The sequence below is a fragment of the Biomphalaria glabrata genome, chromosome 12 (assembly GCF_947242115.1).
Source record: "Biomphalaria glabrata chromosome 12, xgBioGlab47.1, whole genome shotgun sequence".
In the NCBI taxonomy this organism is placed as follows: Eukaryota; Metazoa; Mollusca; class Gastropoda; family Planorbidae; genus Biomphalaria; species Biomphalaria glabrata.
The window spans coordinates 34,278,603-34,304,615 of record NC_074722.1 but is presented as its reverse complement, the minus strand read 5'-3'; the positions used below and the strand labels follow the sequence as shown (position 1 = coordinate 34,304,615).

The following is a 26,013-nucleotide window of genomic DNA, read 5'->3' as shown; positions in this document are numbered from 1 at the left end:
GGTTCTCAGAAACAGTGAAACAGGTCTTCAATAATTGCAAGGTGCTCAGAAACAGTGGAACAGGTCCTCAATAATTGCAAGGTGCTCAGAAGCAGTTTCGATCCGTTCGCACTGTTATGAAAACTTTAGAACCTGTGCATGCGGGGGTCTTGCCTTGTACTAAGGTGACCAGACGTCCCGACTTAGGCGGAGCTGTCACGATTTTCATAAAATATCCGGGATGGACGGCCAATGTCCCGCTTTAATTTTTTTTTAAATCGATCAATGACACGCTTTTATTTTAGAATGTTTCTTAATCTCTAGACTAATAACTTTAAAAAATACTGCCGTTGGGCGTTTCCTTCTTGATCCTTGTTTCGTATTCGACGCTTCGCAGGTTCCCTTGTTCGAGGCAAGTCTAGTGCTTTTACTATGCAGCGTACTGCCCTTCTCAGAGACTGGCGTCAGTTTTGTTTCCTGTCCACTCTTGGCGTATTGTCGTTCAGTTTTCCCTTCTGTTCATGTCTATGACAGTGTATGAACTATCTGAGAAAAAACGTACAGGCCGAGTTTCCGTTTAGAAAGAAGGCAAGAAAAATCAACAAAGTGGAGTGCGATATAAGAATTCTGTCGCAAGTCGTAATTTTCAATTAAAAGCTTCTTTCAGGCCCCAAAAAGGGACTTCTCCGGCATTTCCATACTTTTTTAATAATTAGTCTCGCAGTCTTTAAAGGTACTTTTGCCTATAATTGTCTTGGATCAATGGACTGCACGTTGAAATTGCTTACAAATGTATGACCCTACACTTGTGCAAGAACCAAAGTTGAAGGAATCGTTACTAAAGTTTGGCCCTTATAAAAATGAACAAAATAAATAAGCAGGTTAGTGATGCCAAGTTTTTAACAGTGTTCATGGATGCTTTGAGCCCACAATAAAATGAAGTTGTTTCCCTTGATGATGCGATTCTTTTAGACACTTTTCGCATGAAATATTTTTAAAAGCCTATTCGTAGATTTAGAACAGAGCAGAATTTCGGGCTGTGGAAAGACCAGGTGGTTACATCTGAAGCCTTCAGCGGAGAGACTGCTTAAATGCCCCATCATACTCGAAAGCATAATTAAAAACCCGTGAGCTGAATTGTAGCTGCATTTTGTACACAACATTGCGGCAATATTCCATGCAGAAGTTTTTATTATTAATTTATTTATTATTATTTAATATTATTATTGAAGTATCTTCTGCCATTCACGAATTGGTTCAGAAATGCACAAATTGAAGCATGAAAATGTTCCTCCCCAAATAAATACGCAAACGACTTATTATTTCGGATGGCGCGTGTTGATTAGAAAAGTGATGTAGCCGCGACAATCGAAAAGATAGAGAAGCGGCCAATTTGATAGGTTGACCCTTTCAAATGGATCGCTAAGAAAGATGATCTATCTACCTTTTAGAAAGCCTGCAATTATTTAAATTATTGTGTGTAAATTGTGTGAGTTGACATTGTAATGTCTACGTTGTTGAATGAAATAGTGCCTTTTCCTTTCACGTCTCATGATCCACATGTGTTCCTCTTTCACTCCCCAAATATCTGGTCACCTTACTTGTACAGAGACAAGAGCAGTCTAAAGAGCACTGCCTGTCTGAGTGCCAGATATCTGGACTGTGCTACAATGGAGCCATCCCAGCAAGGAGCTTTAGTGCACGAAAGCTTACAAATGATGGGTAGTTAGTTCATTCTAAAGAACACTGCCAGTCTGAGTGCCAGATATATGAACCGTGCTACAATGGAGCCATCCCAGCAAGGAGCTTTAGTGCACGAAAGCTTACAAATGATGGGTAGTTAGTTCATTCTAAAGAACACTGCCAGTCTGAGTGCCAGATATCTGAACCGTGCTACAATGGAGCCATCCCAGCAAGGAGCCTTAGTGCACGAAAGCTTACAAATGATGGGTAGTTAGTTCATTCTAAAGAACACAGCCAGTCTGAGTGCCAGATATCTGAACCGTGCTACAATGGAGCCATCCCAGCAAGGAGCCTTAGTGCATGAAAGCTTACAAATGCTTGGTAGTTAGTTCATTCTGTGCACGTATTTTTTTTTCTATTTTCTTTTCCTCCGTTTGGTTTCAATTTCTATACAATTTTAATAAATCTACAACAAAAGGCGGTCAGGATGTTATACGTTCCGGATGACTGACGTCCGAATAAAAGACGTTTTACTGTGTTGATTTCTTACTGGCACCCCTTCCCTCCACTTTTGTTTTTTTATTTTGCACTTCCAATAATTAAAGGTCGTCATTTCAACGCTGCCCCACACATAGGGCCTACCTTTTGCCCTTGAATTCTAGTATCTATTACGTTTTTAAGCCCTCTACCATCCATTCCAAACATAAACACTTGGCTCGTTAAATTCTAGTAGTCCCTATCACTTCTCCTTCCCCCACCCGAGAAAAAAATATCCACAATCTCTGACTATTCCTCAGCTTCTCAGTTCCGTAACGACACTGTTGATATTTCTATGTAAGGCTTCTGGACATTCGGCGATTGAGGAAATCTCCTGTTTGGGGTCGTTTCCTAGAATCCTATGACTCGAAGCTTCTCAAGATCTGAGAAACTCTTTTGCATTATATGGCATATTGCTAATGTTGAAAAGAAGTTTGTCCCTAATAACGCCCATTGGACAAAAGAAAGAAAAAAACAACAACAATAGACTTTCCGTTGTTACGGTGACAGGCATTTTTACAAAGCTTAAATTACCCGGTATACTCACTCTGGTTACAAAGCTTAAATTGCCCGGTACACTCGGGTACAATTTTTTACACGTTATTTCTCCCAGGCCCATTCTCGGATCGAGTTGAATTTTTACACAATTATTTGTAGTACCTAACAAAACATTAAACATTAACCGATTAGTTAATTAATTATTGGTAAATAATTATTTTGTTTGATGTTGAAAAGGGAAATAGAAACTTTTATTGAGAAATGGGTCTGTAACATGGAGTTATTTTCCTTATTAAGTTTTGTACACGTTTTTATTTGTCCCACTTCCTATAATTGTAGGCCTACATATTTTTTCATAGTCGATGATTGACTATACATGAATTAATTAAAAGAAAAAAACAACTAGTTAATCAATTAGTGATAATTAATTAGAAAAAGGAAGCTAATTCCTGCAGTATTCACATATGTTGCATTGATTTCGCGGTTATTCCACTATATAAGCTTTTTTTTTTTTTACTTTCATTTTCTTTTACTATGTTTTGCTTGTTTCACAAAGTAAAAACAGAAAATGTACACCATACCTGTGTTTGTGACTATATCTACTGGGATTGCTGCAACATAAAACAGTATTTTTACACAGACATGTTTCATCAAATACATTGTAGACACAATTTCCTTTGTCTTTTTGTCCTCCTTAGGCTTAGTAAGGATTTTTTTTTCTAATTTTTGTCCTCCTTTTGACATGCAGGTGTCTGGTAACCCTAAGAATATAATTACGCCTCAATTCGAAGCAAATTTTTACAAAAGTTATATCAACTCTGTCTGGATTCTTGAACACGTTTTTTTTTTCTTTACAACCTTCCATTCTCGGATCAAGTTGAAATTGTGTACAATTATTCATTGTCGGTGAGAATTAGGCTATATATTAGGACATACATAGATCATCTAGTAGTCTCTCTCAGTCTGTGATTAAAAAGCGATTTAAAAGACATGGGAAGGAAAAATGCGACGCTCAGCCGGCGCTAAAATCAAAGTTTTTAATTATACTTTCATTTTCCATCATGGCTTCCTACATACCACTTATTGTAAGTCAGTGTAATTTAAAGTAAAGTAATTAATAATTAGCTCTAATCTAAGATCTAGAATTCTGTCTAGATCTAATCTATCGATCTTGATTCTGACTAGAGTAGAATCTAGATCTACAATATGAAAATTTACATTACCGAATCAATAGTCTAGTCTAGCTAGACTCTAAGTCTAGACGGTCACTGTCACTGACTGTCAGTGTCTCTACTCTAGCCCTAGCCGCTAGAGTACGGTCTAGCACTGTCTTAGTCTTATGACTCTACGGTACTCTACCTAGTGACTAGTCTAGACTCTCTAGACTTACGGTCTAGTTACTAGTACAGTCTAGACCTAGACGAATAGACGTAGAGTCAGAGTGTAAGTGTAGACTACTCTGAGTCACTCTGACTCTGAGTACTCAAAGTCAGTCTACTCACTCACACTCACCCACTGTTACGACAGTTTATCTGTAACAACTGAGTGTATCATGTATGTAGACTGTAGTACTGTATTACTGTTACTGTATAGTTAGTATTAATTATAGTATAGATCTAGAGTATAGTATAAGTATAGTGTGTTACTAAACTGTGTGTAGGCTGTAGTGTAGCAGCACTGGGCAGCAGTGTAGCTGTAGACTGTACCTGTAGTACTGTAGTGTAGAGACTAGAGTGGAGACTATTATAAATACTATTAACTTTAGTATAGTGACTAGTCTAGATCTAGAACTCTAGACTAGTAACTCTACTAACTAACGTAACTAGACTTAACTACTAAACTAGACTCTAGAATCTAGATCTAACTCTTTAAGTTAAAGTAAATACTATTAACTATGATTTAATCTCTAGTCTTAGCTGAGTAAGAGTAGTCTAGTTACTAGTACTGGTACTCTAGTCACACTCTGGTGCTAGTAACTCAATGATGTGTCTATATAGTGAAGTTTAGTGGCTACAAATAGTCAAATACATTTTATATTTTTATATATTATAACAATAAACAAAGATCTAGATTCTAGAATCTAGTACATACTCATGATAGTTTGATACTGACACTGACTCACTGAGGCATGACTGATGATAAATCATAATTCATATTATTACATATAGGGCCTAATGATATATAATCCCATGTACATTAAACAGCCAAATTGTCTTACTGACCGATGCCAAAACAGTAAAAGTCTGAAAAACTCAGACACTTCTTAAATATGTATAAAGCAACTAAATATTTATAAAGCAACTCAGGACAGCTCTGCTCTTGTAAACCTTTTTTTAAACATCAACAGCAAGGAAACTGTTCTTCAATGGATTCCAGCACATATTGAATTTGAAGGCAATGAAAAAGCAGACCTACTGGCCATAGATGTTAGAATGAACAAACAAATGAAAATCCCCCCTCTACCCAGAAGAAATGATGAAAATAATAGAGAGTGTAAAATATATGAGAATTGGACCATCTCACATGTATCCCAATTACAAGAAAAAGGACGACATGACCAACGCATATGTTTCGGAAGCTTAAAGTTGGGATGAGCAAAACCTGCCCTTTTGGAGCATCACCAGATAATGCTGACCATGTCCTTCAAAGCTGCATACTAATATGACGAGACCCAAACAAGACTCTGGCCCCAAAACCCTCCTAGAGAATAAAAACTATAAGGAGAACTGCCTGATCTGGAAACCACTGCAGGGTTAATATAGGATTACTGATCTGAACCCTACGACATGTAAAATGAGAACAAAGAAGAAGAAGAAATAATACATAATCATCGTAGACATAAAAAAAATATAAATTTTAAATGGTTAATCATTCCTCGAAGGTCTAGAGTCATACTCATACTGGTCTATGATAGTCATCGTAGAGAGAGTCATACTGTAACTAGATCTAGATCTATTCAAAAATGAGATAGGTAGACCATTTTTTTAAAAAATATAAAATACTGGTGTATTAATATTTTTATAATGCTTTTTTTTTTTTTTTTTTTTTTTTTTTTGTATATATGTTCCTATTTCCTAAACAGGAAACAGAGAATGAAGACACTAAAATAAATCTGAATGCTTTAAGTGGGGAGTGATTTGTTGTGTATGATTTTATAATTTCAATTTTTATGTATTCTAATGAACTCATTTTTAATATAACAACACTTAATTTTGTCTACCATATAAGTTGTTTTTACTTTTTAAAAAAATTAATTATTTTTCCTATCAGGAACATCTTTCTGCCAGTCAGAACAGACCATTGCATCAAAGGTTTCGAATTATGGAGGAAATACTTCGCTCCACTAGCTTAAAGGTAAATTAAACAAAATGCTTAGCACCATCAAGGAAATACTTCACTTCACTAGATCAGAGGTAAATTAAACAAAATGCTTAGCACCTTCTATGAAATACTTTGCTCCACTAGCTTCTTTTAGAGGTAAATTATACAAAATGCTTAGCACTTTCAAGGGTCTTGTAGATATGTTACATTGTCAATGCTTATTAGAGCTCAAGCGTCATCAAGGTTGCACCAAGTTTCGACCTATATAATCTCTGCTACTTGGGCCACCCTCTCTGCTGATCTTCATTTTGTTTTCTTTTCTCTCCATCTCTTTCTCTTGGGATGAAGTGTCCATTTCATAGCAGTCCATTCTCAGAGTATGTGTCCCAGCCAACTACCTCTCCCTGTATATTTGATCGTAACACTTGCTTGATGAGGTCACTGTTACAGTCGTAGCACAGCATGGTGTGAATGACAATTGGTGCGAATTTGGATATTGAAGGGAAGTGAGGTTAAAAAGAGGAGGCCGGAAAATGTTGACATGAGAGAGAGTGGAAAATATTATGTTTACGTAATTTGTAATAATATTAAAGTATTTCCAAATTAGAACCTGAGAGTGTCTGCTTATTTTGAAGAGTCTTGTGTTCTAATAGTCACATGATATTGTTTTGTTGTTTATGTTTATAAGCGCTTGGCACATCCACAACAACAGATAAGCTTCACATTCTAACCATACACTGCTAGGTCTGAACGGGAAAATTGATTTTTTTTTCTAGTTGAACTAAAAAAAAACAATTTTGTGTCGCAAGAAATGTGTTTGAATTTGATTTACGCTATCAGAGTTCAATTAAGAAATTTCTTTTATAAAAGTAGAGCTGTAATTTAAAGAAAACATCAAAAAAAGTTATTGTTGCATGTTAAACAAGTTAGACCTAACTCCTGAAGCCTTTCCCAGGTTTGTGTATCGCCCCAAGGCAGCAGATGTTTGGATGCAGAGTTTTCCTTCTCCTAGGTGGGTAGCCAGCCAAGGCTAATGAGACCCTCCTGTCTAAAGCTTGCTTGTTAATGCTTGAATAGTTCACCTTTCCCCCTTCTCCTGTCAGTTACGCCAGACCCAATATATCTGAGTCACACTTGAATGCCAGGAATTGAATGGGTTGTCAGAGGCTATTTGAGAAACATGCCATTAGAAGCATCTTATAGGTGATTGAGTAAATATATATTATATATTATATTACCACTTCTGACAATAACATTCTTTTGGAACCAAATAGTATCAATTACATATATATGTTTATTGTGACTGCATAGAGTCATATTTACTTATTTATTTACTGAAGTATGATATACTTTTTTTATTGTTAGAATTTATTGATGCATATTTTTAATTGATCCATTATTTGTGTATTTATTTAGGAGTTGAAAGCGTCATTTCCTTCCATTATTCATGAGATTTTTGACTTTGAGAAAGAGCCTAACCAAGGTTGGCAGCTGGACAAACTCTCCAAGCATCACACTCCTGAGGTGTTTTCTGCCATACGATCTCTGCTGTCCCCTGAAGGACCATTAATGAAAGTGGTGAATTATTTGCATAATGACCCAGCAGCTTTGTATGAGTTCCCGATTAAGTATTTACCAGTAAGTGATCTAATTATTATTCAATCATCTTTATTACAATGTTTTTTTTATTCTGAATGATCAGAAAGTCAATAGGAAACACCTCTTTAAAATAAAATAAATGACTTTCAGTTACACAGCCCAGTCTTGAACTAGTTATAAAGTAAAAAATGTTAGTTTCAGACAGTACAATCATAACTTTTACAATTAAAATTGGAAGAATTCCTTAAATTTGTCTTTCAAATCATTTTTTTTATAATAGAAGAAATTGAAACATAATGTCAAATGTCATTTATAAACAACATGTAAGATGTGAGAGGTACATGTGTTTTCCTGGCTTTTCAAAAACTTAAAAAAAAAATATAATTTGTTCACTTCTTTCTAAGTTTGAAATTTGCTGCTGTTACCTGTGTGATACTTTTTTTTCCCATTATTTTTTGTTTCAATATTCATTCCTCTTTTGAGTCCCATAGTTCACAAAGTTTCTTATGGAACAACATTTAATGCAAATTTTTTTCTGTCTTTCCATTTTTTTGTAGTCTCCTTCAAGGCAGATGATAGAAAGTGGAGCTATCCCAGCATTCTTTTTAAACAAGCTGCAGTCTCAAAACTTGAGCTCAACTGTGCTTCTGTTAAATATCCTTTAATAAATATGTTCCAATGATTGGGTGATTACAAATGGCACGTGCATGTAAATATTGGAGCAATCATAAACTTATCCTCTATGTTGCTCGGGCGTGTATTTGTTTTAGTATTTATCTTCGTGTTTGTTTTCTTACTGTAGTCTTTTGGCCGTGACTCCATCGCTGTGTTAGTGAGTGCTACATCTTCTAATGGTGTCATACTTTACTGAAACAAAGCCTTTCTCATAAGGTCTTGTCCTAGTTCAATATATTTCACATATATACAACATTGTTAAATACTTGAAGCACAATCTGAGAGGGATGTAGAAAAATCTTTTTTTTTAAATCTTTAGTAATCTTATGGTAAAAGGGTGCTGAATCATTTATTTTGAATTGGATTTTTTTATATTTTTTTTTTTTTTGTGTGGTTTAAGCTTACTAATAATATCTGAATCTCTGTTTCAAATTTTTATTTAGCACATAACCCTGGTCTCCGTCGACGTCTGCCAACCTGCAGGAGGTTCGGGCTAGGACGTAACAATCTTCATTTCTGAGAGAATGTCCGAAACATGTAAAACAAAGAAACTAACTTTTTCACTTCATTTCAAGTCTGTAGGGCAGTTGGGGCACCACACATGATCTGTCAATCATCTTTCTCCATGCCGCTCTGTTATTATCCTTGACAAAAATCTCTTTCAATGATAGGCCTGTCCATTCGTTGATGTTGTTGTGTTCTCTTATCATCTTCTCTGTCCGCCTCTTCTTTTTCCTGGTACTGTTACCTGCAGTAAGGTCTGAAGACCATAGAGTTCTGAAGACCATAGAGTTTTGATTTAGCTTTTTCTGACTGTGGTCAGCAGTTCATAGTAGGGCCCAGTCACCTGTGATCCTGCTTCAAATGTCCTCATTTATGATGCAGTCTTTGTACAAGATCTGCATGCTTTTTCAGTTCACGGACCAAAGGTTTGGAACTCACTCCCCATTGATCTCAGACAGACATGCTACACCACTTTTAAGAAGAACATTAAGACCTATCTGTTTAAAACTTTTTTAGATTAACTGTCATTTTAGCTCTTGTGTTTTTGTTTGTAATGTTGTTACAGCTCCTTGAGCCTACATTTTGTTTGTTAACAGCGCTTTATAAATAAAATTATTATTAAGATACCTCTTTTCGATACATCTATTTTAATGTAGAATTAATTAACACTACACCCTTGTACTAAAACAACACACAACCTGTCAACTAACCCAGTTCAAATTCTGAATGGAATAAAAAGCACTTCTATTTTATCTATATTAAGTGTCCAGTTAGTGCCCTATGTTTTCACCTAATTATCAACATCTTTATTTGTTTCGTCCTGATTGGTACTTTTTAAATGTTTATTCAGAAATGACAATTATTTTCCCAAACCAAAACTTCCTGCTAGAGGGCAAGGGATGGAATCTGGCAGGGTTTGAACATTGGACCATCGTGATGACACTCCAAAGTGTAAACCCATTGAACTTTCAATCTGCATTAAAAAACCTAAGCATTAACAAGTTTGATAATAATGCACATATGTTTGATTATATTATATATATATATATATGTAATAAGCATTTAATAACATGCCCACGTAAACAGACAGGGATGTATTTCCTTAATATCTTTCAAATCCCTTTGAGTACTACATGTTTCATTTAGCTTACGCCTTGGTAAATCCCGTCTGGAGAACTGTCAACCACAACTGGAATGATTTGCACGAGTACCTTTACCCTACCCTGATAGAGGACATGCTCTCCTATTTCTTGCCTTGCGACAAAAGCTCACTTCCCATCCTACCACAGTTTAGCAATGCAGCAGTTAGGCCAATCCTATCACAGAATCAAAGGTCTGTTGGTTTGCCTTTTGTTATCATTAAAAAAAAAAAGATTTATTGTTTCATCTTTTGAAAAAAAATTTTTAATGCTTTCATTAACTATTTCTTTGTTGTCTGGCCTCAACAGTATAATTACGATCCCCTTCCAGCTCACAAGGAGGTGTGGTGGATGAGCGGGGGGTAGCAAAATCAAATCCAGGTGATGACTGGGATCTAAATTTCAGGACCTTTGAGCGCCTCTAAGTTGACCCAACTCTAATGGGTACCTGACATTAGTTGGGGGAAAAGTAAAGGCAGTTGGTCCATGTGCTGGCCACATGACACCCTTGTTAACCTTAGACCACAGAAACAGATGACCTTTAAATAATCTGCCCTATAGACCACAAGTTCTGAAAGGGGAACTTTTTTTTTTTTTTACTTTTTTTTTCCCAGCTCACAGGAAATTAAAAGAATTAACCAAACTCATGTTACATTTTTTTTTTTCAACCAAAAAAAAAAGAAACAGATGCAACATTTAATTGACTTTCCATCTAATGATGACCAAATTAAGGATTATTTTTTTAAAAAGTTGAGCATTAAAATTATAATTAACATACCATTATTTCAACCTGAGAAAGTATTAAAGGATTGCATTTAGCTTCTTGCACTAAGAAAACTATGTGTGATAAACTAAGCATAGAGCAGATTAGTTTTTCTTAATTTTATTTGATTGACGCTTTTTTTAACTTTTTCAGCCGTGTTTTTAGCAAGAGTCTGACGCAGGTATCCCCATCAAATGCATCACTGTCCAGTTCTTCACATCGAAGTTTATTCAAATCTTCTTTCCTTAATGCTCAAAAAATTCACATGCAGAACATGCCAGTGTACGACCAGGCAGAGACAGAGATCTGGCGCTCTGAGACTTTCTTACAAGTTAGTCATTTGTGGTAGTTTTTTTTTTTTTTGTATTGATGATAGAAATATTACAGTTTAATAATGAGCAGGTCTGTAAATCATACTCTCATCATAATTCATATTACATATAATGATATATAACCCCATGTACACCAAACAGCCAAATTGTCTTACTGACTGATGTCAAAACAGTAGTTCAAAGCCTGAAAAACTCGGACACTTCTTAAATATTTATAAAGCAACTCAGGACAGCTCTGCTCTTGTAAACCTTTTTTTTAACATCAACAGCAAGGGAACTTCTTCAGTGGATTCCAGCACACATTGATTTAGAAGGCAATGAAAAAACTAAATTAAAATAGTTGGGGGGGGGGGTATTTTTGATATTGTTAGAAAATGACTCATATTGTAAACAATGTCCTTCAATTTTTTTTCTAGGTCCTTATTGAATTCTGGTTGAACCAAAACTCTTCTGGTGTTAATGAGATCCAGTCCTACGCTTGTGGCGTTCCTGTAAGTTATTTGTTATAAGAATACTATTTCTTGTCAGGAGCTTGAGTGATTGGAGGGCATGAACTGTTTTCATTTTAATTAAGTTTGGAAACATGATTGGATTGTTTCGTTAGTTCATGTTTTATAATGTTTGTTTTTTTTTAATTTTAAATCTATGTTCATTTTCAATTTTTTTTATTGATTTGTAAGGTATTTCATTTGGTTATTAATTTAAAAAATAGTGACTTGGATAATTGTTAATAAAATTTGATAAATTTATATTAAAAAAAAAACAACTATTTAAGCCTAGCTGTGTGTATATTTCTTCTTTAAGTTTACTCATATTTATGATAATTTTTAGTTTCACTTTGCCTGATGTCTATAACTCACATTATTTTTAACCTCGTGTAGCATTCTTCTTCTAATCCTTGCCTTTGATTTCAAACTCAGTATTTCATTCAATTTAAAAACATGCAAAAGCAAAACCAAATAACTAAATTAGAAAATTAATTATTAAAATGTGTGTTCATCAAAATTTAATTCAATTAATTTTTTTTTACGAAAAAAAGAAAAGATTTGTACTCTGCCAACATTTCGTTCAGCTTATAAGGCTGTGCATTTTTAAAAGCTAGATTTACTGTTTAACAATAGAAATAAAGTTGTTTACAAACTTTGAGAGGTCCATAAGACATGAGTTCCAAAGATGGTCGAGTTTTTTGGAGATTGTTCTGTGGCAAGATTTAACATTAATTTTTAAAATGTTAAATGATAATTACAGCTCATAGAATTGAGTAAACCCTGAATGTATTATCCCAGTCTTTGCCGCTTTTCCTATTTCCAATTTCAAACCATCACAAATAAAGTAAAAATCCAGACCTTGTGGTCTATAGGGCAGATGATGTAAAGGTCATCTGTTTCTGTGGCCTACGGTTAATGAGGGTGACATGTGGCCAGCACAATGGCCAACCGCCTTTACTTTTATCCAACTAATGTCAGGTACCCAATAGAGCTGGGTGGACTCAGAGGTTCCCAAAGATCCTGAATTTAAAATCTCAGTCTTCACCAAGAGTTGAACCCTGCGCCTCCATGCTTTTTTACTATTCAACCAAATAGCCTTGTATACTTTTATCTGTGAAGTTTCATTAGTCTGCCACTTGAAATGAAGAAATGTGTTGTTGTTTTTTTTATTGTCAACAAAGATGTAACAAATCAAAGAGAAAAAGTAAATATATAGATGTATTTATTTGTCAACAAAAATGTAATTAATCAAAGAGAACAGTTAATTAATAGATGTCTTTATTTGTCATAAAAAATGTTAGCAAAGAGAACTAGTAATTAATAGATGTCTTTATTTCTCCTGTTAAGTTTTCAGCGTTTCGCTACACAGATCCACTTAAGACAATATTTGTAAGTATGTCTGAGGATCACGGCTCATTGTATCACTTAGCTAATCTCAGCATCAACTCATTCTCCACATTAACTCCCTTGGTCTTTCATTAAGCGCACTTTTCATCCCATTGGCTTGGCACTCTTTAGCTGTCAGGCATGAAATTTGACCTATTCGGTGGCCTTGATATTCTTAGCATTTATATTACTCACATCCCAGTTTAAAAAATAGCCTGACTAGACATTTAATTATTTACCCTTCATGTCTATAATCATTTAATATTTTGCTTTTTTTTTTTTTTTTTCTTTTAATTTTTTTCTTCTATGACACAATTTTTTTTGTGTGCATGATTGTAATTTTAAATTTTCCAATTATTTATTTTTTTGTTTGAATGATGTCTCTTTATTATTATTATTTTTTTTTGATTTGTTAAATCTAAAATATTTTTAATGGAATCCCTGCCTATATTAAGAAACTCACATAAAATTACACTAAGGTCTGACAAATCATTAGCTATAAATGCTGTAAATTTAAAAGAAATAAAGTTTTTTGCTACAGAAAGCTAGTGAAGTCATTTGATTTTTTAAAATCTGAAATTTTTTTTTATAGAGTCCATCTGATGTTTTGAGTTCATTCACCCACATTTTTTATATTCTTGTCTATTTCTCATTTTATTCAATTTTCTGCACCTAGTATTAAAATGAATATTTGTACTTTATATTTGTCTTCATGTACATGATGCTGAGTAGCTGTAATCACATATAGCATGGTTGTTGGCATAGAGGTAGCTAGACATGCTTTTACTTTCTGATGTGTTTCCCCTTTTTGAATCGTTCAATCAGATTGTTATAGGAATGAATTTGTAACATCTTTTTTTATTTTTTTTATTTTTATCATTGCTGAATTGTTGTTCAAAACCCATTTACTTTAAGATAATAAATCTTATAACTACTACAAAATTAAGAGCTTAAAGGTATTCTGTGGCAATGCCAGGGTGATAATAATAATAGTAATAAGGCTTGTCTTCAAGTCTGAAGATTAATGAAGAATGCTGTATTTCCTGTGGCTGCTACCCACACATCTAGCGCAGGCATAACCACTGTCCGTCGGCTGCAGATTTAGATTTTCTTTTCGCCATATACCTCTGTCCTCAGCAGCAGATTTGGTCTCAAATGTGTATCTCGCTGCCTTTGCAAGTGACCTTCAGCTATCTCGTTCTGAAGCCACCTACAACCAGGTGCTCTCTTCTATTTCAGTTAAAGCAAGTTGACGCCTAAGCTGGTCCTTTAAAGCATTTCCATGGGGCACCAGCATTGCCAGGATAATGTGGGATTCCTATTTTATAAAAATTGTAATCAGTTATATTAAAAAAACCACACCTATATCTAGTAACACCTACCTTATTTTTTTTTATTATGATTTATGTTGCATGATCGCTACTAGTTAATTTATACAAAGATGCTATGTCCTTTAATAATGCAACGGTATGTTTTCCAGGAACACTTTATGCCAACTATGAATCATGTTAAGATGGTCAGGCTCCTAGTCAAGTACCTACACTACTTTGCTAACAGCGCCACATTGGTGGTCAGTTCGCCATACACACACAACATTCAGTCACCGCTTGATCAGTTTAAAAGGTATTTTTTTTTAGAATTTGTTATTAGCCTGTGCAAAGTTGCCAATAACAGTACACCATATATTTTAGAAAGTGTTTTAGTTGAATGCAAGAAAAAAAATATGGGTTAATTTATTATTTAGCTCAAGTCAAGAGATGGATAAAACTTTTGGTCAGCAGGCGGCATCAAAGCCTTGTCAGCTGCTAGCAGATACATAAAATCAATTATAAACTAGATATGACTAGATCAATTAAGTGTTTTACTTATTGTCCCAGTAACCTATTCTTTTCATCATTGTTTTACATAATCAGAGTGCAGTCTAGTAAAACAGTTTTAGATAGTTTCAAAATTAAAAAATTAAGAAGAGCATCAGGATTAGAAGAAAGATTGTTATCCAATGTCCAAATAAATAAAAAAAACACACACCTCAATATATGCTGTAAGAAGAAAGACTGTACACATATCCATATATATTTGTACAATACAAATGGCCAATCAATAAACATACAAGTATGTCTCTTCTGGTAAAGCAGGTCCTTTTGCCCACTAAAAATTTTTTAGTGTTACAAATTTGGTTTTCAGCTTCAGTTTTGAACTGGTTGGAGAAATAGATGCAGGCTCACAGCTGTCACTAAGCCCATCAGTAAGCCCATCAGGGCTTAACAAAAATGGGATGAGATACCTTACAGTTGGCTAAAGAAATTATAGTGACACATTTTCGGTCAAATGTCCAAAAGGAGTTAAAAAAAATGTATCAAGTAAAATTTATAGAAAAAAAAAAGAATATTTAAATAATGTCTGATAGCCCCACCCTTTGAACAAGTCGTTAATCCAACCAATGAGATGAAATAAGAAATGTGATCACCTTCGACCACAAAGTATTGGCTATATAATCCAACCAATGAGATGAAATAAGAAATGTGATCACCTTCGACCACAAAGTATTGGCTATATAATCCAACCAATGAGATGAAATAAGAAATGTGATCACCTTCGACCACAAAGTATTGGCTATATAATCCAACCAAATAACTTGAGGGACTAATCCCTAATTTTTAGAAGAAAATGATTCATTTCAGTTTATGAGTTTAGAAAAAAAAAGTTTTATTGTAGTTTTAAGATGCCATTACCATTTGCAAAGCTCCCAGCCCTTTAAACAATCACCTGTAAGCATTTCTTTACTTTGAAGTGACTTTCTTACCAAAAATTACTAAGGTCGGTTTGTGCTTGTTTCCAAATGTTTTGATTAAATTTATCGCTGTGATTGTCAAAGTTTGAGAATAAGAAATGCTGTAATTTGAAATTCCTTCTTTTTATGTAGGTCAGTGATTCCTCATATTTTACAGAAGAAACTTTACACTTTTCTGAAACATGCGTTTGCAATGTGGCCTTTGGATTCCTGCTTTAGAATGGTAAGAGAGAGTTGGGAGTGTGGATGGTATGGGTTTAAACCTGTGGGATGAGACTCCTACAGTTGCTTATCTGAAATTCTGCTTTGTGTTTCTGCAGGTTCTTGAAACTTGGCTTAGTTTTATCCAGCCTTGGAGGTACAAGGATATCTCTAAAGGAGGAATATTGGAATCTCATCACTCAGAGACTGATATTAATAAATATGTAGACCAAAGATGGTAAGAGTATTGTGCATTTACTGTTGTGTTATGGAGATACCAGGTTGTAGTGTACATTCTTAGGACATAGCACTCAACTTGAAAAGAATGAACTATCTAAAATGCTTAAGTCGTAATGGTTTTAAAATGATATATTAATGGGAACTAATAATTTTAAAATAATATATTTATCTGAATAAACAGTTTTAAAGTGATATATAAATCTGAACAAACGGGTTTAAAATGATATATTCATCTGAACAAACCATTTTAAAAGTCAGATATATTCATCTGAACAAACCATTTTAAAAGTCAGATATATTCATCTGAACAAACCATTTTAAAAGTCAGATATATTCATCTGAACAAACCATTTTAAAAGTCAGATATATTCATCTTAACAAACCATTTTAAAATGATATATTCATCTTAACAAACCATTTTAAAATGATATATTCATCTTAACAAACCATTTTAAAATGATATATTCATCTGAACAAACCATTTTTAAAATCAGATATATTCATCTGAACAAACCATTTTTAAAATCAGATATATTCATCTGAACAAACCGTTTTAAAATCAGATATATTCATCTTAACAAACCATTTTAAAATGATATATTCATCTGAACAAACCATTTTAAAATGATATATTCATCTTAACAAACCATTTTAAAATGATATATTCATCTGAACAAACCATTTTTAAAATCAGATATATTCATCTGAACAAACTGTTTTAAAATCAGATATATTCATCTGAACAAACCGTTTTAAAATCAGATATATTCATCTGAACAAACTGTTTTAAAATCAGATATATTCATCTGAACAAACTGTTTTAAAATCAGATATATTCATCTGAACAAACTGTTTTAAAATCAGATATATTCATCTGAACAAACTGTTTTAAAATCAGATATATTCATCTGAACAAATGAAAAGTTTAACTTGATGCTGGCCTACAAAATTATACTGCGAGTTGGGGTCATGATGAATTGCAAATGCTTTCTTGAAGTAATTCCAGTACCCTTTAATTCATCATCATCACTCCTTTGAGTTCCTCATTGAACATAGGGCCTCGACAAAAACACGCCACTCTCCACTGTCTATTGCTAGCTTTTGATGGTTTCCCAGCTCTTCCCGGTCTTCTCTGCTTCTTCAAGTACACTGCATCGCCATGCTCTTTTTGGTCTTCCTCTGCGTCTTGTTCCCTGGGGGTTCCACTCTAAGGCCTGCCTAGCTCTGTTGCTGGTATCTTTACCCTTTAATTAGAAGAATACAAATGTTATATCAACTTATTATTCAGGAATGTCTGCAATTTTATATTGGAATAGACCTTGGCAATAGTTTCTTGAAATGTGTCAATAATAACAAATTTGGTTCCATATCAAATTTTAAAAGCACATTTCAAGTAATTCCTGACAGACATTTTAATTTTTATTGTTATATTCCAATCTCTCATACATGTATATTCCTCCCAGTGACTGTACTGTACAATTTTGTAAGCCTTAATAATATTTATTTATATTATTGGTTCAATTTTTCATATTACCATGTCAAACTTCTAATACCAATATACTTTCTATTTTATACCCAGATATTTCTGAAACTTGAATTTAATCAACTGATATATGTGTCTTTTTTTTTTTCTGTAGGGAATCGTTTGTTGAGGATAATTTACTTTTTTACACTGTCCTGACAGCCGAGTTCATTCCTCGTATTTACAGGATGGATCTAACCTCACCTTACAGTGCGTATATGGTTTTTAGAGTTTCAAAGGTAAATTTTCTCATTCAGTAGACTTTGTTCTTAATAATAACAAAGGGAACCGTCGAATATTGCCAAGCAAATCTCTACGTCCATAAAAACTGTCTACATTTCATTTTTCTGACTAAAATCTTCATCTTTTTTTTTTACTTTATTGTGTCATTGTCTCTTAGTCAAAACTTCCCCTATTTATGAAACAAATAACTTTTCACGCCAAATTCCTTATCCCCCCATAACATATATACAAATATGACATTGATACTTATCTGCTCTTGGGTTGTTTCTTTAATCTTACATCCTCAAAAAAGAAAATGTATTTTGTTGACAAAGAAAATAATGCGTTTTAGTGATGGTAACATTTAAAGTAGGTATTAATAATGAATGAAGCTGAATGGTGTAGCAAAATTCAAATAGATACATTAGATTCATTGGTTGAGTTTTGTAATTCCTTAACTTAAATTTTTATCTTTTACAGATTCTAAGTCTTCCCAATTTAAGAGATTTAATTTTCAAAGGTAAGATTGGAAATAAAATGATTGAAGATAAATGATTGTAGTCTAAGACTCTTTTCTAAGCTACCTAGGACTTAAGTAGAAAAAAAAATTGACCTTTCTCTGGATGACTAAAATGATAAATTGAAGACAGTGATGATTTGGGGTTGCCTAAAACATAACCACATTTAACCTGGAATAGAATGACTCAATAAAAGAACCAACTGTATCAATCCCAATTAGGGATAATTTTTTTGTAATTGAAAAATGGTCTTGATATTGTTTGATTTAAATGTTTCAAATGTCCCCTCAGACTTGAACATTACTACATTCTAGCTCTAGAGAACATATGCCACTTGGAATGGCACACATCCATTATAGCCAATTGAAATATGAACCTAAAGCAAATGTATACAGTTATTTTGACATAGTGTTACATTCCAGTGGTGCTACAGCCCTTGGAGGGCTTTGCCTGCTTTAGCACATCTTCTCTCCTTTCAGATCTATCCTGTACTTTACGTCTTCATGCATATTGCTACAAGTTCAACAATTCTTTAAGAAAGAAAAAAAAAGCTTTTTGCTACCAGTACCACTTATGGCATTTTGCTGCTTAAAATTTTTAAATGTCTCATCTGGGTTTGCATAGTGATGTGAAACACTGCGCTCATCCTTAATCTTCGGAATCGAAGGCATTGCCATTATTATTATTATTAATTATGAATATACTTTGGTTGTAGGAAAGAATTATAAGTTTCTATCTCATAGGAATTGATTGATGGCTATACATTCTATCATATGGAATTGGTTGATGGCTATACATTTCTACCATGTGGGATTGATTGATGGCTATACATCTCTATCATGTGGGATTGATTGATGGCTATACATCTCTATCATGTGGGATTGATTGATGGCTATACATCTCTATCATGTGGGATTGATTGATGGTTATACATCTCTATCATGTGGGATTGATTGATGGCTATACATCTCTATCATGTGGGGATTGATTGATGGTTATGCTAAAATTACATTTGTCAAAATTGTGTTTCAGCCGAATCGGAATTGTTTGGCAACCTAAGCCATCCCACTGACCTTGGAGGCAGCTATTTGTCTGGACACAACCTCTTTACTTCTCTACTTCCTTCCCCCATACTTGATTTAGAAGGACCTCATTTTCAATACCAGTCTTTCTTTAGTAACCAAATGAAACATAGTGTAAGTAATCCACATTCTATTTTTTAATGCATTATGCACTGTAGAACTTAGAAAAAGTAAGAAATTCTGTTTGATACACATTCTATTTATGAAATAAAATAGGTGAAGGTGACCATTTATAATGATTATGAGGTCACCAATAGTGTATTATTTTGATGTGTATTTCCATTAATTTTGGTGGAAACAAAAATATGATACTGAAAAAAAGATTTGTGCTTGTCTCCTGTGCTTAGCTTTTAATCAAGTTTAGGATTCAGCCTTGTGGATATTTTTAAGAAGTGGGAACTTTGAAATGTGATATTTTTTATACTTATTTTTTATAGAACTAATTGTATATTATTTTTTCCCTGATACAGAAAAAAACATTGACTTAGAAACTAATGTGATCTGTATTTATCTGGATGTTTTATACCAAGCCTATTAGTATGATTGTAAACAGGCTAAAAAAAAGTGTAGTGCTAAGCCAAGATTAGGTTTAAATTAGAATAAACCGTCTTCTTTTGAACCCATTAAAATCTTGTCTTCATGAGCTAGAAAGAAAAATGAGATAGAAAAATGTCGGCCATTTTGTTCACAAAGCCAATTTTTTAAATATAGTGACAGAATTATGTTGAGATGTACTTTGAACATTTTAATTGTAACGTGTCCTTGAACCTTGAGTGGCTTTAATGTTAGTGTTTAAATATATGTCTATATTATTTGGGGGCTGCGTGGCCACAGGAAGTACTGCATCCCTGATTTATCTTCGGACTCGAAGACAAGCTTTATTATTATTATATTATTTGGATGAGTTTAACCACCTTAATAGATAAGAAACACATTATTATAATGATGTAGTGATAGTTAGTGAAACTTGCTTTGTAAAACTTTCTAGAATGTTTTCTGTAGTATCCTTACAGTACTTCATTTCTGAAACTTTTTTTTTGTACTTCTTAATAGATGGTGAAAGTTGTGAACCAATTGGCTGAGGCGTTAGAATTTGTGAGAGACCTGCAGGTTAAAGCTCCACACAGTGATACAAGGTCTGGTTTCTTCTCAGCGTTGTTTGGCTTCAGGGATAACTCCTACAGCATATACACGTCCTCTGATCACAAGAGGTTGCCAGGGCACTTGGAGCAGGCCATTGCTAATTTCTGTGATGTGTTTGGGGTGAGTTGAGTTTTTTTATGTTTTCTTGTGTTTGTGTTTGTACTCAATTTAGGTTTTATCTTTTGTTGTGATTTTTATTACAGTTCTCAGGGCCAGTCTTATGCCAATGCAACCTATGCAGCTGCGGTGGCCCCCCCCCCCCCCACTTTCTTTGGCCCCGCACTAATTCTAGGTTTACATTATTAAATTAAACTATTATAACTTATATTGCAGGGTTACCGTGGCCTCCTGATTTTCCACGGGCTCATGGAAATCTTCTAAAATCATAAAAATTGTACCTAGTAAAGATCTAATAAATAAAATGCATAGACAAAATTTTTTTTAAAATACAAAATGCTTAATTTTCACATATTATCCTTATTCCTACTCAGACTGGGCCCCGCGCAATCCATTTCGCATAGGGCCACGCAATTGTTAGGGCCAGCCCTGATAGTTCTTGTTAGAATACTTAATGTACTGCATAACAGGCCCATATTACTGTAGTTGCTGTTTTACTTGCATTAATTACTCTGATTCTTACATATGTCTGCTCTCGTACCAAATATGAAATAACTCCATAAAATCCTGCACACTTAATATTTATTCTTGTTAAATAATAATCAATCATTGAAATGTGCTTCTATGTTGACTAAAATGTCTAATCAGATGTATGAGTTAAAAAAAAAACTACAACTACATTGACACTAGATTTCTTATAAAATATAACCTTTACGGAAATACAATATGGCCATGACTAGTTTTCATCAGCAGACAATCTCTCTGTCTTTTCATATCCCATCATACCTTTGGTCTTGTTAATTAGTGACCTCTATGCTACATCAATAACTCTTGTGTTTTGCTTTTATTACCATACTGATGATAATAATACAGTTATGTCCCTTCATTAATTAATTAATGTTATAACTCTGTGATTGCTTTTATTACCATAGTAAAGTAGTAAAGGTTAATGAGGGTGTCATGTAGCCAGCACAATGACCAACCGCCTTTACTTTTCTCCAACTAATGTCAGGTAATATTAGAGCTGGGTGGACTCAGATCCACCCTATAGATCCCAAAATAAAAAAAATTCCCAGTGTTCACTAGGATTCGAACACGGGACCCATTGTTTCAGAAACCAAGCACTTTGCAGCTCATCCACCACACTACTAATGATAATTATACAGCTATGTCCCTCCCTTCAATAATTAATGTAATATATGTTTTACTATGCTTATATGTTACATAACTGTAACAAACTTGATTGTATCCACAGATAATGAAGCCAGTGTGTATGACTAGCTCAACGAATTTGAACCAAAGCGATGACCCATCGATAGCCAATGAATCCATGTATCTAACTGAACCAGACAAACAGTATCCTGAATGTATTGCAACAGAGTTTGGCCTGAAGCTGACAGACACAGGCAGAAAACAGGTGAACACTAAACCAAATCTCAAGTCACATGACCTTGCAGTGATTGTTTCACTACTGCCATTTTGTTGTAAAACATCCCCCACAATTCATTTCAAGTAAAGTAAAACATAAATTATGTCAGGACAATATTAACTTTTATAGTAGGCATTATTTATAAGGTTTAGTTCTCCTTTCAGACCTTGCTATCTATAGGGCAGATGATGTAAAGGTTATCTGTTTCTGTGGCCCACAGTTAACAAGAGTGTCATGCGGCCAGCACATCGACCAACTGCCTTTACTTTTTCCCCAACTAATGTCAGGTACCCATTAGAGCTGGGTGGACTCAGAGGCACCCAAAGATCCTGAAATTAAAATCCCAGTCTTCACTTAGATTCATACCACAGCTTAATTTTGAACTTTTTACAATCATTCTATTCACTACTCCTATTGAAACATTCAAGTTCAAAGTTCATCCTAGAGATTTCTTTAGTTAGTATGCACTTCTGGACAGGGGCGTAGCTAGGAATTTTTCATCATGTGGGGGCTTGATCTCTTTGGGGGCCCCTGCATTTTGCGTAATATTTACTGTAAAAAAAAATTACTCATTTGAGTGCCCCCCCTTAAGTGAAGATCGGGGGGATTTTCTAATTCTCTCTCTTCCCCTCCCCCCCCCTCCCCCAATTAATCAACATGAGTTGATCTATGTTTTTTCCCTTGATGTCACAATTCTTTACAGCTTTTTCCATTTTTACAATTGTAAGTTATTAGTCCTAGCTGGACGCTTTGACAATATGAATCCATTCTATTGTGGACTATCACAGCTCCATTTTGATTTGAATGAGATTATTTGTTCTGTGATTGTGTCTTTATGTTTAATAGACAAAAAGTCTGGGTCTTGTTTGTTTCTTCAACTAGATCTCAAAACTTTGGGCTTCTACTTCTTCTTGACATTTAAAAAAACCCCACCCAATTTCTATTTTCCCCAAAATGTAATAGTTATACTGTTCAAGTAAAAATCCAGACCTTTGGATAAGGCCCTAAAACACTTATTAGCCAAGTTTTTATTTTAATTTTTTTTTAAACCACAAGATAGGCAGTAGCCAGTTGTATATATTTATAAGAACTGCATGTTAAGATTGAATATTTTTATATTAAATATTTTTATTCTGTAATTTCAACTTTAATGAATTTAAACAAAAGTAAATTGTACGTCCTGTTTTAATGTCTTTTAAAAAAAAAAAAATTTTCACAGCTAATAAACAAAGAGAGAAGGTTTGACACATTTTATGTGGGTGACCCTGACCTTCAGCCTGTGAGAAGCTATGAGAATGGCACACTTGTCAACATACTGTTTCGTTTCTGTTCTTTCATTAACTCTTATGTAAGTAGCGGCAAACCTTTTTTGGTCAACATTTTAGCCACTATCATTAGTCTGACAGAGCCCTCTAGACTTAGTACTGCTGTATCCCCCACCACCCTGACTCAGTGTTTTTAGGAGTCCATGTCATCATAATGCATTTCCTGTAAGGAACAATAAAGAAGTCTTCGTCTTTATTGCTTTTGATTTTTATAAGAAAAATGTAAATGATTTTCATTTACTCATTGGATCCCTGTCCCTTAAAGCCCTGGTTATTTAATCTCTAGCCATGTAATACCCAGACACTTTTATAACGCCTTTGGGTTCTGTCAAAACATTGACTTTAAAGTCAATCTTCTTCATTCATTGCATCTAATAAAAAAAATAAATTTGTTTGTTGATATTTTCAACATTTTCCCTGGCTGCTTTTACTAAAAATAGGTTGCATAGGCTAGTGATTTCTAATGTGTATCCGAGCAAGCAGCTAGTTGGCAATGCTTTGATCCAGCAATTATGAACCCAATGTAATCACTCTTGTTCATTTTTTTTTAGTCTTATTCCTCATTGCTTAGACTTACTTACAAATAGTTTGTCATCTGTTTGTTTGTTGTCTATTTCAGTTCAGCTCAGACCTAATCTCACTCTACTCTTCTCCCACTTTTGCTGGCCACTTCAGTCGAGTATTTCTCAAAGACCCGATGTCCCCAGAAGATCTTCAGCGTAAAATCCATTCGCCAATCAGCAAGTCTACGACTCACCTGAACTTCTCGCATCAGCCGCGGATCAGCCTACGGTTCCTGGCTAGCTACCACACCATGGTGCGCTTGGCCTTGGCCTACTTCTTCATGTCTTTCATGCTGGGGACAGGGCTTGTCCCGTTTTTGTTCCTGGTTTTGTTTTTAGTGATGGCCTATGGACTTGTAGTGGCAACATATAGGATGCTGACACATTCTCCACCAAAACTTGTGCAAGACCCAACCAACCAATGACAACAAACCAATGACGTGTACATAGCTTTATATAGATTTTGTATGTTTGTTTGGGGTTGCTGAGCAACAAGAACTATGACAATCTGTTTTGTATAAATCTGGCCAAGTTGTTGTGTAACTGAATTATGTGTGCACTGAAATGTTTGTGCTAAGCAATGATAAATGGTTTAAGGATTATCTTCATGAAATTGAATGCAATTCTGAGTTGTTCTTTTTATACATTCACACTGCCTTTGAATAAATGCGATATAGAGTGTGAGTAGAAGTGTTGTTTATTATATCTTGTACCAAGTCATGTGATACTAAGTCATGTGATGCTTAGTCATGTGACAAGAATGTGTCGAGACAAACCAGGAAAAGGAATGAATGAACCAGATTTGACATTAATACTTAATTTACACATATGAATAATTATTGTCTTTTAAATTGAACCATAATATTATTTAATAAAATGTTGTCTACTCATCTCAACTTCATCCTGTTACATTGTATCTGTTGTTAAAGGCTTCTAGAAGTACTTCCCAATCGGTTGAAGGTTTGGCGAATAATTTTAGTCAAGTATTTATTCAATAATGTCGTTTAAGGAAATGTTGCTTAAAGATTGCAACATATTTGTTAATCAAATGTAAAGACAGTCCAGTCTTATTGCATAATGATATTAAAGACAGTGCAATGTGATTTTAATGATCTGAATGACAGTGTAAATGTTATCTTTAAATCAACAGCTTATATCGAAGTAATGTGTTGATTAAAAACTAGAATAAGCCCTACAGCTTACAGTCAATGCTGGTAGTTTTGAGGTTAGGCTGCTTATCTTCGGATGTCATTTTAATGAAGCTACTCTCTGGCTCCATTAAATAGAAAGTGTTTTAAATTGTCTTAGAACTATTTCCATTTTCTTTCAAAATGTTAGTTTAGAGAGTAACGTCTAGGTTGGCATGACCTGCTCAATATGATCTTTTGATGCACTCAATGTCAAGGTAGGTAAGTGCTTTAGGCATATTGGAGACCTACAGGATAAACTAAAGAATTTCAAGGACGCTGAATTGAGCGCCACTGTTGTCAACTAAATGAAAAAGAACTGCTCTAATTTAAAAACTATCTCCATTCGTAGCAGTTCATCTTTTTATGTAATCTTTATTTCCGCCAGTTAGTTGCCCATTTGTGTTTCATGAAGTTGTAAGGAATATGATGAAAGTTTAAAGCTTTCTCCGTAATGAAATGGTTTAGCGCTACAAACGGAAGCGCAAGTGTGATTCTGCAGTTCTGATAAGTGCAACAAAAGATTGTCATATACCGGAACTGTTAAACACAAATAACATAGCCGTATCATACTTCTTTTATTTGTGTATGAATGTATGTATGAACATCTCCAAAGGAGCTTGGAAGAAAAGACAGCTTGTATACAGAGGCTTGGAATTGCAATTAGGTCCGTAATACTCTACAATATTTTATATTGGCTTATAAAAGAGGCCCACCGAACATTTCCTCTGGCCCTCGCATTACCATTTATAAAAGATCTTTTATAGGC

The 26,013-nt window shown here is 34.3% G+C and overlaps 1 protein-coding gene across 4 annotated transcripts; it reads left to right on the top strand.

The window, feature by feature from the left end:
- The first annotated feature begins 3,746 nt into the window (after positions 1–3,746).
- LOC106068403 (sphingomyelin phosphodiesterase 4-like) lies at positions 3,747–24,953 on the top strand. 4 transcript variants are annotated; one of them, XM_056005702.1, is made up of 18 exons: positions 3,747–3,782; positions 5,968–6,051; positions 7,435–7,656; positions 8,175–8,273; positions 9,915–10,129; positions 10,852–11,029; positions 11,447–11,521; positions 12,866–12,907; positions 14,385–14,527; positions 15,828–15,918; positions 16,016–16,134; positions 17,774–17,897; positions 18,361–18,400; positions 19,431–19,594; positions 20,534–20,743; positions 21,996–22,157; positions 23,389–23,517; positions 24,114–24,953. In XM_056005702.1, exons 1-18 carry the CDS (start codon positions 3,759–3,761, stop codon positions 24,480–24,482), a joined length of 2,490 nt encoding a protein of 829 aa, XP_055861677.1. In that variant the 5' UTR covers positions 3,747–3,758; the 3' UTR covers positions 24,483–24,953. The 4 variants fall into 4 exon arrangements, with proteins under 4 accessions (XP_055861677.1, XP_055861678.1, XP_055861679.1 ...); XM_056005704.1 differs by lacking the exon at positions 3,747–3,782 and adding an exon at positions 4,119–4,251; XM_056005705.1 differs by lacking the exon at positions 3,747–3,782 and adding an exon at positions 5,823–5,841.
- Positions 24,954–26,013: the final 1,060 nt, after the last annotated feature.

Bases quoted from the DNA above. Each gene is read 5' to 3' on its own strand.
- LOC106068403 (XM_056005702.1), top strand. From the start codon at position 3,759: ATGGCTTCCTACATACCACTTATT. The intron at 18,401-19,430 runs GTAAGATTGGAA...ATTGTGTTTCAG, and splicing joins AAGAGATTTAATTTTCAAAG to CCGAATCGGAATTGTTTGGC. The intron at 20,744-21,995 runs GTGAGTTGAGTT...TTGTATCCACAG, and splicing joins ATTTCTGTGATGTGTTTGGG to ATAATGAAGCCAGTGTGTAT.